Source organism: Danio aesculapii, chromosome 19 (genome assembly GCF_903798145.1).
Source record: "Danio aesculapii chromosome 19, fDanAes4.1, whole genome shotgun sequence".
In the NCBI taxonomy this organism is placed as follows: Eukaryota; Metazoa; Chordata; class Actinopteri; order Cypriniformes; family Danionidae; genus Danio; species Danio aesculapii.
In genome coordinates this window covers 729385-743296 of record NC_079453.1, presented here as the reverse complement: position 1 = coordinate 743296, position 13912 = coordinate 729385, and the positions used below count along the sequence as shown (strand labels likewise).

The following is a 13912-nucleotide window of genomic DNA, read 5'->3' as shown; positions in this document are numbered from 1 at the left end:
AAAATAAGTAAAGCTCTCTCTCTGTATATACATACAAATAAAAAGACTAAAATTAGACAACTTGAATTGAACATAAATCATTCATGCATTAAATTATTCATATTTTGTCAAAAAAATACTTAAAATGTGACAAACTAAAACAAAAAAAACTATTGTTGAGGAAAAAATGATCATAAGTTGAACACAAAAACAAGAAAAACTATTTTTAAGTAACGTTTTTTAAAAGTAAAATTTTTTATTTTTGTTTTTTAGAAAAAGTGTTGAAATAAATTCAATTAAAACCAAAAAAATGCATAAATAAAATATGTAAAACTTACAAAAGCGGAGCAACATGCATTCATTTTCCTTCAGCTTAGTCCCTTTATTTATCAGGGGTCGCCACAGCGAAATGAACCACCAACTATACCAGCATACGTTTTACACAGCGGATGTCCTTCCAGCCGCAACCCATCACTGGGAAACACCCACACACTCAATCACACACACACACTAAAGACAATTTTAGCTTTTCAATTCCCCTATAGCACATGTGTTTGGACTGTGGGGGAAACCGGAGCACCCGGAGGAAACCCACACCAACACGGGGAGAACATGCAAACTCCACACAGAAACACCAACTGACCCAACCGGGACTCAAACCAGCGACCTTCTTGCTGTGAGGCGATCATGCCACTCACTGCACCACCGTGACGTCCATGAATAAAATAATTTGATATTTTAAATCATTTAAATTTACTTTTACATTTGAAAAACTGTAAGACATTTTAAAAGTCAGACAAAAATTACAGCAATAACCTAAAGTCATAATCATTAATTAGATGCATGTATTAAATCTATGCATCAGTAAACAACTTCAATAATCAGGAAAGCCCTTACTTGCAGAAAAAAAAGATCCAGAAATCAAGAAGCAGAAATCAGCAATTCATTATGAAGCATTCCACCTGTAGTGTTTTACTCTTAAGATATTTCCAAAGTAAAATTACTGCAATAATCTGAACATGTTAGCTGTGTTCATCTGTAAATAACTTCAATAATCAGGAAAGTCCTCATTTGGAAAAGTGACATCAGCATGTAAATAACAGCGTCTGATTTTTTCCTTGGACAAGCAGAAATCATCCATTCATTAAGGAGCATTACACATTAACCAGCATTAGTGCTTTATCTTGCTGACTAAACACTTCAGACGTCCCGGGACAGAGGAGGAGTATTAAAGGTCTGTCCATCAGTGTGAACACACACACTCTTTCTTTCTTACACACACACACACTCACTCACCATGAAGCTGAAGCTGAAGCTGCCGAACCCGGGTCTGGAGCAGCGGATCCCGTCTCACAGTGAGCTGGAGAAGCTGGAGCTGGAGGAGGCTGGAGAGCGGCCGCAGTGGGACAACAAAGCCCAGTACATGCTCACCTGTGTGGGCTTCTGTGTGGGGCTCGGGAACGTCTGGAGGTTCCCTTATCTGTGCCAGAGTCACGGAGGAGGTACAACACACACACTATACACTATAAACACACACATGCTGACATATGTGGGCTTCTGTGTGGAGCTCGGGAATGTCTGGAGGTTCCCTTACCCGTGCCAGAGCCATGGAGGAGGTTCAACCCCACATCAGAAATTGCTGGGACAGTATGGAAAATGCAAATAGATAAAGAAAGTGGTGATTTCTAAATTTACTTTCATATTGTTTTCATTTGTAGACAATTTGAACAGAAAATATTTGATGATTTGTCTGGTCAGCTTCATTTCATTTGTAAATATTCATCCTTTCTATGGTCATTCCAGGTCATTCAGACCTGCAACACAGTTGTGACAGGAGCAGTTTAGGGCAGTAATCACGTAAACTGGTGAATAATGATGTGATGTGAAACAGGTGATTGTGATTATGATTTGGAACAAAAGCAGCATCAAGGAAGGTCTAGTCCTTTAGGAGCAAAGATGGGCAGAGGATCGCCAGTTTGACTACAAATACGTGAGAAAATTATTGAAATGTTTAAAAACAATGTTCCTCAGAGAAAGAGAGGAAGACATTTGGATTTTTCACCGTCAACAGTCCACAAATACCAGTGAAAACTGCACTGAGCCAAAAAGAAGCCCTATGTTAACAGTGTCCAGAAGCGCCATTGACTTCTCTGGGCTCAGAGGCATCTGGGATGGACCATCACACAGTGGAAATGTGTACTGTGCTCAGATGAATCTGTATTTCAGGTGTTTTTTGGGAGAAATGGACGCCGAACCAAAGAAGAAAAAGACGTCATCCAGACTGTAACCAGCAAACAAGTCCAGAAGCCAGGGTCTGCCATTGTATGGGGTTGTGTCAGTGCCCTTGGCAAAGGTAACCTGCTCTTCTGTGATGCTCCAGTAATGCTGAAAAGCACAGAGAGATTCTGGAGCTCAATATGCTGCCTTCTTCTCCAGGGACGACCATGCATATTTCAACAAGACAATGCAGAAACACATTATGGAGTCCTGCTGCAGAGGAAGAAGAAACAGGTACCGGACTGGCCTGCCTGCAGTCCCGACCTGTTTCCAACAGAGAATGTGAGGCTGTGAATGGAAGAAGATACAGGTACTGGACTGGCCTGCCTGCAGTCCCGACCTGTTTCCAATAGAGAATGTGAGGCTGTGAATGGAAGAAGATACAGGTGCTGGACCGGCCTGCCTGCAGTCCCGACCTGTCTCCAATAGAGAAGGTGAGGCTGTGGAGGAAGAAGATACAGGTATTGGATTGGCCTGCCTGCAGTCCCGACTTGTCTCCAATAGAGAAGGTGAGGCTGTGGAGGAAGAAGATACAGGTACTGGACTAGCCTACCTGCAGTCCCGACCTGTCTCCAATAGAGAAGGTGAGGCTGTGGAGGAAGAAGATACAGGTACTAGACTGGCCTGACTGCAGTCCTGACCTGTTTTCAATAGAGAATGTGAGGCTGTGAATGGAAGAAGATACAGGTACTGGACCGGCCTACCTGCAGTCCCGACCCGTCTCATACTGTTGTCCACCATGAGACTTGTTTGCAGGAAGAATGGGACAAAATGACACCTGAAACACTTCCTCACTTGCTGTCTTCAGTCCCTAAATGTGTTGTGAAAAGTGACGGCAACATTACAGAGTGGTAAACTTTTCTGAAATGTGCTGCAAGAACCAAAATTGGTATGTGTGTTTATTTTGGAAGAAAAGAGTAAAAATCAGGAGGAACACATGAAATAATGTTTGTGTCTCGTCTGAAGTGAAACACAAGTCAAAGTGCATCTAGAAATCACTGCTCTCTTTATTATTTGTGTTTTTATACTGTCACAACTTCCTGATTTGGGGTTATATAACATACACACCTGTGCCAAAGCCTTGGAGGAGGTACAACACACTACACACTGAACGTGCAGCTGAATGTGTGTGTGTGTGTGTGTTGTGTTTCAGGAGCGTTTATGATCCCGTTCCTCATCCTGCTGGTTCTGGAGGGCGTCCCGCTGCTGCATCTGGAGTTCGCCATCGGACAGAGACTGAGGAGCGGCAGCGTCGGGGTCTGGAGGTCCATCAGCCCCTATCTGACAGGAGTCGGTGAGACACACACACATTAAACACACTCTTTCACACTAACCTCACACACACACACATCTACCATACACACTCTCACAAACATAGTATACACACTGAAAACACAAACACATTCTCTCTCACACACGTTTACTGAAAATACACACACACACACATTCATACAAACACACTGAAAACAGACACACATTCACACAAACACATTCTCTCTCTCTCCCACACACACACACATTCATACAAACACAATGAAGACAGACACACATTCACACAAACACATTCTCTCTCTCTCTCATACACACTCACACACACACACACACACACACACATTCACACAAACACTTTCTGTCTCTCACACACTGTAAACACAGTCTCACACACACTAAACACACACTGAAAACACAGACACTCAATTTCTGTCTCACACACACTGCAAACACACTGAACACACACTCCCCCACACACACACTAAACTGAACTCACTCTTTCACACACTCTCTCACACAGTTACTAAAATCAGACACACATTCTCACACACACACACACGCGCACGCGCACACACACACACACACACTTACTGGAAACAGACACATTCACACAAACACATTCTCTCTCACACACATATACTGAATACAGACACGCATTTACACACACACGCACACACACACACACACACGCCGTGCAAACACTCTCTCTCTTACACACACTTGTCTCTCTACAACACTCTTTCACACTCTCTCACACACTTACTGAAAACACACACATTCACACAAACACATTCTGTCTCTCACACACACTGAAAACACACACCACACACACACACACTAAACACACACTGAAAACACACACCACACACACACACACACACTAAACTGAACTCACTCTTTCATACTCAACTCACACACACAGAAAACATACACAAGTTCACACTCTCTCTCTCTGAAACACACTGAACACACACACACTCTCCTCTCCTCCTCATCAGTGTGTGTGTGTGTTCAGGTATCGCCTCTATGCTGGCCTCCTTCATCGTGGGCATGTATTATAACACCATCATGGCGTGGGTGATGTGGTACCTGTTCAACTCTCTGCAGGAGCCGCTGCCCTGGAGCCAGTGCCCCGTCAACCACAACCGCACAGGTATACACACACACACACACACACTTCACCAGAAACTTGAAATAAAATGTTTAAGTAGCAAAATTATTGATTAATTAATTTTCCTTCGGCTTAGCCCCTGATTTTGCCACAGCGGAATGAACCGCCGACTACTCTGGCATATGTTTTGCGCAGTGGATGCCCTTCCAGCTGCAACCCAGTACTGGGAAACACCAATACATTAGTAGCAAAATTACTACAACTGAAATGAATGTGTGTGTGTGTGTGTGTGCGTGTGTGTGTGTAGGTCTGGTGTCGGAGTGTGAGCGCAGTTCTCCGGTGGATTACTTCTGGTACCGGGAGACTCTGAACACATCGGCTGCTATCGAGGACTCTGGCGCTCTGCAGTGGTGGCTGGTGCTCTGCCTGCTCTGCGCCTGGACCTTCCTCTACATCTGCTGCATCAGGGGCATCGAGACCACCGGCAAGGTCAACACACACACACACACACACACACACACACACACACAACACACACACACACACACACAAGCTGTTATATCTGAGCATCTCAACAACGCATTCAAGTATCTGATGAGAATATGATCCTCCTGTATGCGCAGGCAGTGTACATCACCTCCACCCTGCCCTATGTAGTGCTCACTATCTTCCTGATCAGAGCTCTGACTCTTAAAGGCTCAGTGAACGGGATCAAGTTCCTCTTCACTCCAGATGTAAGTATACCAGTATACCCCTTCGCCTCATGTGTGTATCTGCTGCGGCTAGCAAACAGCTCTGTTTACCTGTGCAGGTGAATGAGCTGATGAACCCCTCCACCTGGCTGGATGCAGGAGCTCAGGTGCTCTTCTCCTTCTCTCTGGCGTTCGGAGGGCTGATCTCCTTCTCCAGCTACAACTCAGTGCAGTGAGTGCTCCAGGACATCGCATTACCTACAACAACAAATCAGGAGGACTGTTATTAACGTATTAATTAATTATTCCCTCAGCAATAACTGTGAGCAGGACGCCGTCACCATCTCGATCATCAACGGGCTGACGTCAGTGTACTCCGCCACTGTCATTTACTCCATCATCGGCTTCAGAGCCACAGAGAACTATGACATATGTGTGGACAGGTACGCGTTTACATTACTAACACATCACTACTGTCTACAAAAGTATGATATTACACAAGTAAACGTTGATCAGATCAGATGTGAAAGGCTTGAAGCATTCAGACTGCAATACCTATTTCAACCACTAGGTGTGAATCCTACATGCTGCACCTTTAAATTCAAACAATACTACACAATTTTGCTGATTTCACTGTGTTTATAATTAAATAAATGCAGCCTTGACATTCAAAATAACTACTGGAGATCTTACTGACCCCAGACTATTTTAGTGATTGAAGTAACCTGCAGTATGTTTAAGTTATAAAAATCCACATGAGGTGTTTCTTAATTAGCAAATTAGACAAATATTACAAACGAAAACATTAGCTGATCAGTTAATGTGTAAGGCTCGATCATCAGACATGCTAGCTTCTTTTTTTGTCATCAATCTGGCAACTTGTGTGTGCGTCAAATCACCGTCAAAGGAGCCGGGTGAAACAATTTGGACTGCAATACCTAGTTTAACCAATAGGTGTCAATCCTACATTCCGCACCTTTAAATTCACACAATTTGGCTGATTTTACTGTGTTTATAATTAAATAAATTCAGCCTTGACACTTTTAAATTAATAATTAAGAGGGAGCTCCAGGCTATTGGTGATTAAAGTAACCTGCATTAGCTGCATGGGGTGTTTTTTTTAATTGGCGAATTAAACAAATATTACGAACAATAACATTAGCTGATTCACTTACAGTGTAGGGCTCGTTCATCAGGCATGCTCGCTTCTGTTTGAGTTGTCAATCTGGCAACCTGTGTGTGGGCTGAGTTATCGTCGAAGGGGTTGGCCGAAAAAACCCAATCTAATGTTCTGAGTTTGGACTGCAATACCTATTTCAACCACTGGGTTTCAATCCTACATACTGCACTTTTAAATTCAAATATTAATACACAATTTTGCTGATTTTACTGTTGTTATAAGTGTAAATAAATGCAGCCTTGATACTTTCAAAGTAATTACTGGAGATCTTACTGACCCCAGACTATTTTAGTGATTTAAGTAACCTGCAGTATGTTTAAGTTATAAAAATCCACATGAGGTGTTTCTTAATTAGCAAATTAGACAGATATTACAAACAATAACATTAGCTGATTAACTTACAGTGTAAGGATTGATCGTGAGACATGCTCGCTCCTTTTTGTGTCGTCAATCTGGCAAGCTGTGCGTGAGCCAAGTTGTCGTTGCCAGGTGAAAAAACCCCAATCAAGTATTTTGAATTTGGACTGCAATACCTAGTTTAACCAATAGGTGTCAATCCTACATACCGCACCTTTAAATTCACACAATTTGGCTGATTCTACTGTTTATAATTAAATAAATTCAGCCTTGACACTTTTAAAATAATTATGAGAAAGCACAGGCTATTGGTGATTAAATTAACCTGCATTAGCTGCATGAGGTGTTTTATTTAATTAGCGAATTAAACAAATATTACAAACAATAACATTAGCTGATTGACTTACAGTGTAGGGCTCGATCATCAGGCATGCTCGCTTCTGTTTGAGTTGTCAATCTGGCAACCTGTGTGTGCGTCGAGTCCTTGTCGAAGTGGTTGGGTGAAAAGACTCAATCTAATATTCTTAATTCAGACTGCAATACCTATTTTAACCACTAGGTGTGAATCCTGCATACCGCACCTTTAAATTCAAACAATACTACACAATTTTGCAGATTTTACTGCATCTATAAGTTAAAAAAAATGCAGCCTTGACACTTTCGAAGTAATTACTGGAGATCTTACTGACCCCAGACTATTTTGGTGATTAAAGTAACCTGCAGTATGTTTAAGTTATAAAAATTAGTATGACCTATTAAAATATATATAAAAATCTGAAAAATATATTAATTAGCAAACATGCCCTATCTTATTTGTGTCGTCAATCTAGCAACATGTGTGTGCCAATCAAATATTCTGAATTTGAACTGCAATACCAACCTCAACCACAAGGTGCCAATCCTACATACTGTAAATTCAAATAACACTACATAATTTTGCTGCGTCTACTGTGCTTTTAATTAACCAAAATGCAGCCTTGACAGCTTAAATATAGTTACGAGAAACCCCAGGCTATTGGTGATTAAAGTAACATGAGGATATTTTAATTAGCTAGTAAAAGAAATATTACGAACAAAAACATTATCTGATCAGCTTACAGTGTAAGGCTTGATTATCAGACACACTCACTTTGGTTTGTGTTGTCAATCTGGCAACATGTGCGTGAGCCAAGTTGACGTCATCAGGTGAAAAAACCCCAATCAAATACTTTGAATTTGGACTTCAATACCTAGTTCAATCCTACATACTTTAAATTCAAATAATATTACACAATTTTGCTGCTTTTACTGTGCTTTTAATTAAATAAATGATCAGACATAATGATCAGAATAAATCATCAGACATGCTGGCTTCTGTTTGTAGTGTCAATCTGGCAACCTGTGTGTGCGTCAATCCTTAATTGGGGAATTAAAATCCCAATCAAATATATTGAATTTAGACTGCAATACCTACTTCAACCACTAGGTGTGAATGCTACATTCTGCACCTTTAAATTCAAATAATATTACACAATTTTGCTGCTTTTACTGTGCTTTTAATTAAATAAATGCAGCCTTGACAGCTTAAAATTAATTACAAGAAACCCCAAGCTATTGGTGATTAAAGTAGCCTGATTTATGTTTACGTTATAAAAATCCACGAAGATTTTTTTACTAGCTAATCAAACTAATTTTTACAAACGAAAACATTAGCTGATCATCAGACACGCTGGCTTCTGTTTATGTCGTCAATCTGGCAACCTGTGTGTGCGTCAATCATTGATTGGGGAATTAAAATCCCAATTAAATATTTTGAATTTAGACTGCAATACCTACTTCAACCACTAGGTGTGAATGCTACATTCTGCACCTTTAAATTCAAATAATATTACACGATTTGGCTGATTTTACTGTATTTTAATTAAATAAATGCAGCCTTGACACTTATAATAATTACGAGATATATTTGGTAACCTGCAGTGTGTTTGATTGTGTGTGCTCACAGTAATATTCTGTCTCTGCTGAACGCGTTTGACCTGCCGGAGGGAAGCATCACGGAGAATAACTACACTGAGGCTCTTCATCAACTCAACATCAGCAGACCAGACATCATCCAGGAGCTGCAGCTCAAAACCTGCGACATTCAGACGCTGCTCAGTGAGGTACTGCAGATCAGCTCAGGTTCAGGAGGAATAATAAACACTGGTGTCGAGTTGTGGATAGTAGCTAGGAAGCTACAGGTGTCTGCTATCGCTATAAAGCCACACACATTCATTTAACAATTGACTGTCTCTGTTCTCACATGAAGAATGAGGTAAATCAAGTTGCAAGATGGTTGCTAGTTCTCCTGAGTATGACTAGTGCACTATCTTGACTCATAAACACCTCGTCCTTTTACTAAGACTCCAGAAAGACTCATTAGAGAGACTCTTCGGTGAACTGTGCACCTTTTGTTTCTGCTTTAAAACAGTAATCATTGTGATTAGTGCTATACAAATAACCTTGAACTGAGTTTAACAGTGCTGTTGTGTGTTTGTCAGGGTGTTGAGGGGACGGGTCTGGCGTTTATCGTCTTCACGGAGGCCATCACTAAGATGCCAGTGTCTCCTCTGTGGTCGGTGCTGTTCTTCATCATGCTCTTCTGCCTCGGTTTATCCACCATGTTCGGGAATATTGAGGGTGTTGTGGTGCCGCTGCAGGATCTGAACCTGCTGCCCAAGAGATGGCCTAAAGAAGTGTTCACTGGTAAACACTCCCAACCAGTCAGAATTATTAACCCTTGTGGATTTTTAGCAAAGAAAGGACACTTTTCACAGTATTTCCTAATATATATATATAGTACAGATTCAGGACTTTTTCAGAGTTTTTCAGAGTCTTATTTGTTTTATTTTGGCTAGAATAAAACCAGTTTTTAATTGTTTTAAACTCATTTTAAGGTCAATATTATTAGCCTCCTTCAGCAATATTAGTGTTGGATAGTCTCCAGAATAAACCACTGTTATACAATGACTTGCCTAATTACCCTAACTTTACCCTAATTACCCTAGTTAAGCCTTTAAATGTCACTTTAAGCTGAATACTAGTGTCTTGAAGAATATCTAGTCTAATATTATGTGCTGTCATCATGGCAAAGAGAAAAGAAATCAGCTATTAGCCCTTAGGAAATATTTGAAAAGTACTGACATGTAACAGTAGGGCTAGTCATTTAGTCTTCAACTGTGTGTTGTGTATTTGTTTTCAGGTCTTACATGTGTGTTGTCCTTCCTGACGGCGCTGGTGTTTGTTCAGTCCTCTGGTAATTACTGGTTAGCTCTGTTTGATGGATTTGCCGGCTCCATTCCTCTGCTGGTCATCGCTCTCTGTGAGATGATCGCTGTAGTTTACGTCTATGGGATTGACAGGTAAGAGTCAGCATGACCACACAGTTGTTAGCTGGTCGTATGGTCGACTAATTGTACATCATCCTCTTTTAATCTCTCAGGTTTAATGAGGATATTAAGTTCATGGTGGGACACAAACCCAACATTTTCTGGCAGGTCACGTGGCGGTTCCTCAGTCCCGTCATCATCCTGGTCATTCTGGTTTTCTACTTCATCACTACAGTCAGCAAACAGCTGACCTACAACGTCTGGGACCCTCAATCGGTAAATGACGGTCTAGATCTTCATTTATAGAACTCAATCATTTCAGAACGCTCCGCCACAGATTAAACCATGTAAAACAAAAAAAGGGTTAGCAAATTTTGTTAGGTTAGATAGCTCCTCCTCTTCACCAGTGACTCCCCCCCTTCATCAGTAGCTCCTCCCCTTCACCAGTAAGCCCTTCCCTACATAAGTAGCTCCTCCCCTTCACCAGTAACTCCTCCTCTTCATCAGTAGCTCCTCCCCTTCACTAGTTCCTCCTCTTCATCAGTAGATCCTCCCCTTCACCAGTAAGCCGTACCCTACATAAGTAGCTCCTCCCCTTCACCAGTAACTCCTCCTCTTCACCAGTAACTATTCCCCTTCATTGGTAACTCCTTCCCTTTACCAGTAATTCCTCCTCTTCATCAGTAGCCCCTCCCCTTCACTAGTAACTCCTCCTCTTCATCAATAACTCCTCCTCTTCACCAGTAAATCTTCCCCTTCATTGGTAGCCCCTCTTCTTCATCAGTAGCTTATCATTTTCAACGTTAGCTCCTCCCCTTCACCAGTAACTCTTCTTCATCAGTAATTTCTCCCCTTTACTAGTAATCCCTCCCCTTCATCAGTAGATTATCTTCTTCATCAGTAGCTCCTCCCTTTCACCAATAACCGCTCCCCTTTATCAGTAGCTCCTCCTCTTCCTGAGTGACTCCACCCTTCACCATCATCTTCACCAGTAATTTCTCAATCGGTATCTCCTCCCTTTCATCTGTAGCTCCTCCCCTTAATCAGTTACTCATTCTCTTTATAAGTAACTCCCCCTCTTCATCAGTAGCTCCTCCTCTTAATCAGTTACTCATTCTCTTCATCAGTAACTCCCCCCTCTTCATCAGTAGCTCCTCCTCTTAATCAGTAACTCCTTCTCTTCATCAGTAGCTCCTCCCCTTAATCAGTTACTCCTCTTCATCAGTAACTCCCTCCTCTTCATCAGTAGCTCCTCCTCTTAATCAGTAACTCCTTCTCTTCATCAGTAACTCCCCCTCTTCATCAGTAGCTCCTCCTCTTAATCAGTAACTCCTTCTCTTCATCAGTAACTGCCCCCTCTTCATCAGTAGCTCCTCCCCTTAATCAGTTACTCATTCTCTTCATCAGTAACTCCCCCCTCTTCATCAGTAGCACCTCCCCTTAATCAGTTACTCATTCTCTTCATCAGTAACTCCCCCCTCTTCATCAGTAGCTCCTCCTCTTAATCAGTTACTCATTCTCTTCATCAGTAGCACCTCCCCTTAATCAGTTACTCATTCTCTTCATCAGTAACTCCCCCCTCTTCATCAGTAGCTCCTCCCCTTAATCAGTTACTCATTCTCTTCATCAGTAACTCCCCCCTCTTCATCAGTAGCTCCTCCTCTTAATCAGTTACTCATTCTCTTCATCAGTAACTCCCCCTCTTCATCAGTAGCTCCTCCCCTTAATGAGTAACTCCTTCTCTTCATCAGTAACTCCTCCTCTTCATCAGTAGCTCCTCCTCTTAATCAGTAACTCCTTCTCTTCATCAGTAACTCCCCCTCTTCATCAGTAGCTCCTCCTCTTAATCAGTTACTCATTCTCTTCATCAGTAACTCCCCCTCTTCATCAGTAGCTCCTCCTCTTAATCAGTTACTCATTCTCTTCATCAGTAACTCCCCCTCTTCATCAGTAGCTCCTCCTCTTAATCAGTTACTCATTCTCTTCATCAGTAACTCCCCCTCTTCATCAGTAGCTCCTCCTCTTAATCAGTTACTCATTCTCTTCATCAGTAACTCCCCCTCTTCATCAGTAGCTCCTCCCCTTAATCAGGTACTCATTCTCTTTATCAGTAACCCCCCCTCTTCATCTGTAGCTCCTCCCCTTAATTAGTAACTCCTTCTCTTCATCAGTAACTCCCCCCTCTTCATCAGTAGCTCCTCCCCTTAATCAGTTACTCATTCTCTTCATAAGTAACTCCTCCTCTTCATCAGTAGCTCCTCCTCTTAATCGGTAGCTCCACCCCTTCATCATAAAGTTGAGTGTATGAAGTGTTCATCAATCCACATGTCATTTTACCAGTTGAGTAAGTGCATCGTCCGGGTATTTAAAGTGCACTTACTCTTTTTAAAAATGTCTAATGTGAATGCTCTACCTACAAAATGAGTTGTGATTCGGGACGCACCTGTTGTTTTGCGAGGCTAAATCTCGCCTCATCTCTGTGTCTGACCGCAGGCTGATTTCCCGACTCTTAAAGAGGTGGATTATCCCAACTGGATCAGCGCGGTGATCTTCGTTCTGGCCGGCGTTCCCAGTCTCTGCATCCCCGGAGTGGCCATCGTCCGAGCGCTCTGGAGGTGCTGTTCCAGAAGAAATCACAAGAGCATTTCAGAAAAACAGCAAATGAGTGTCAACACAATAGCATAAATACAGTGCGGATCTCCAATTTTTTATTTACAATATTTAATAACACTGTTTGGACACTTATTTGACTCCTGCACTCGCCTTTCTGTCATGTATATTATGTACAATCAATAATGTTTGTTATTCCAAGTCTGAAGTTATTTATATGTGCAACTTAGCTTTCATGTTAGGTTTGCAACACAGGCTCATTCTGAAATCGTAGCTACTATATACTTTTCTGGAGAGGTACGTATGACTGCATTTCGTCTTTAAAATGAACGCTACGGGGCGGTATGATGCTGTTCATATTAACACTTACCAGCTGACCGCTTACCTCCGTATGGACGGCTTTCCTGCTGTTACCAGTTTCTCCAGTAGCTTGCCATGTGCATCGGTGGACTTGAGACACAGAGGAGTTGACCACGACAACAGGGTTCGAGTCGAGTTCTAGAAAGCGGGTAAGACAAAAACAGAAGCCAAAATATTAAATAAAAAAGTAAATAGCAGGGTGAGAATGTGGTAAAATCAGAAAACGTGGAAAAATCAGGCGAGGGCTTTTCTTTTTCTGGATTGCTTTTTAAAACTGTCGGTTGGGTTTAGTGAAGGAGGTGGGCGCTGGTCAATCTGTGCTTCTGAAAACACTATTGGTTGGGTTTAGGGAAGGAGGAGGGTTGGACAGTCAGTCAGTCAGTCGACAGCGGCCTCTGGTGGATTAACGTGAGAACAGCAGGCGCGATTGTCACTCGCAAGAGAAAGAGGAGATCTGAAAAAGCGTACACAGCGGCCTCTAGTGGATTCGCTAAAACAAAAACTGCAAAAAACGTATCTCCTGGGATGTATTTGCCGCTCTCCAGAAATGTATATACGGGTACGTTTTCAGAATGAGCCTGGGTTGTAGGTTTGAGGTATGCAGTAGTCAACATTTGGATCAAAACCTTTCTACAAAGTTGTCTTAAAACACTTATTTTTGTCTTAGAACAAACTTATTATTATTTATTTTCTTATCAACTTCAAATGTTGACTACTGCATATGACC

The 13912-nt window shown here is 41.8% G+C and overlaps 1 protein-coding gene across 1 annotated transcript; it reads left to right on the top strand.

Moving 5' to 3' along the window:
- Positions 1-1198: 1198 nt before the first annotated feature.
- Positions 1199-13237, top strand: slc6a19a.1 (solute carrier family 6 member 19a, tandem duplicate 1). The gene is made up of 12 exons (XM_056480437.1): positions 1199-1481; positions 3410-3550; positions 4544-4681; positions 4947-5128; positions 5263-5373; positions 5451-5563; positions 5646-5774; positions 8853-9009; positions 9388-9592; positions 10089-10248; positions 10329-10491; positions 12709-13237. Exons 1-12 carry the CDS (start codon positions 1277-1279, stop codon positions 12898-12900), a joined length of 1896 nt encoding a protein of 631 aa, XP_056336412.1. The 5' UTR covers positions 1199-1276; the 3' UTR covers positions 12901-13237.
- The last annotated feature ends 675 nt before the right edge of the window (positions 13238-13912 follow it).

Excerpts from the sequence above, each read along its gene's own strand:
- slc6a19a.1 (XM_056480437.1), top strand. The coding sequence starts at position 1,277 with ATGAAGCTGAAGCTGAAGCTGCCGAACCCGGGTCTGGAGCAGCGGATC. Across the intron at positions 1,482-3,409 it reads GTGCCAGAGTCACGGAGGAG|GAGCGTTTATGATCCCGTTC; the intron begins GTACAACACACA and ends GTTGTGTTTCAG. Across the intron at positions 9,010-9,387 it reads TTCAGACGCTGCTCAGTGAG|GGTGTTGAGGGGACGGGTCT; the intron begins GTACTGCAGATC and ends TGTGTTTGTCAG.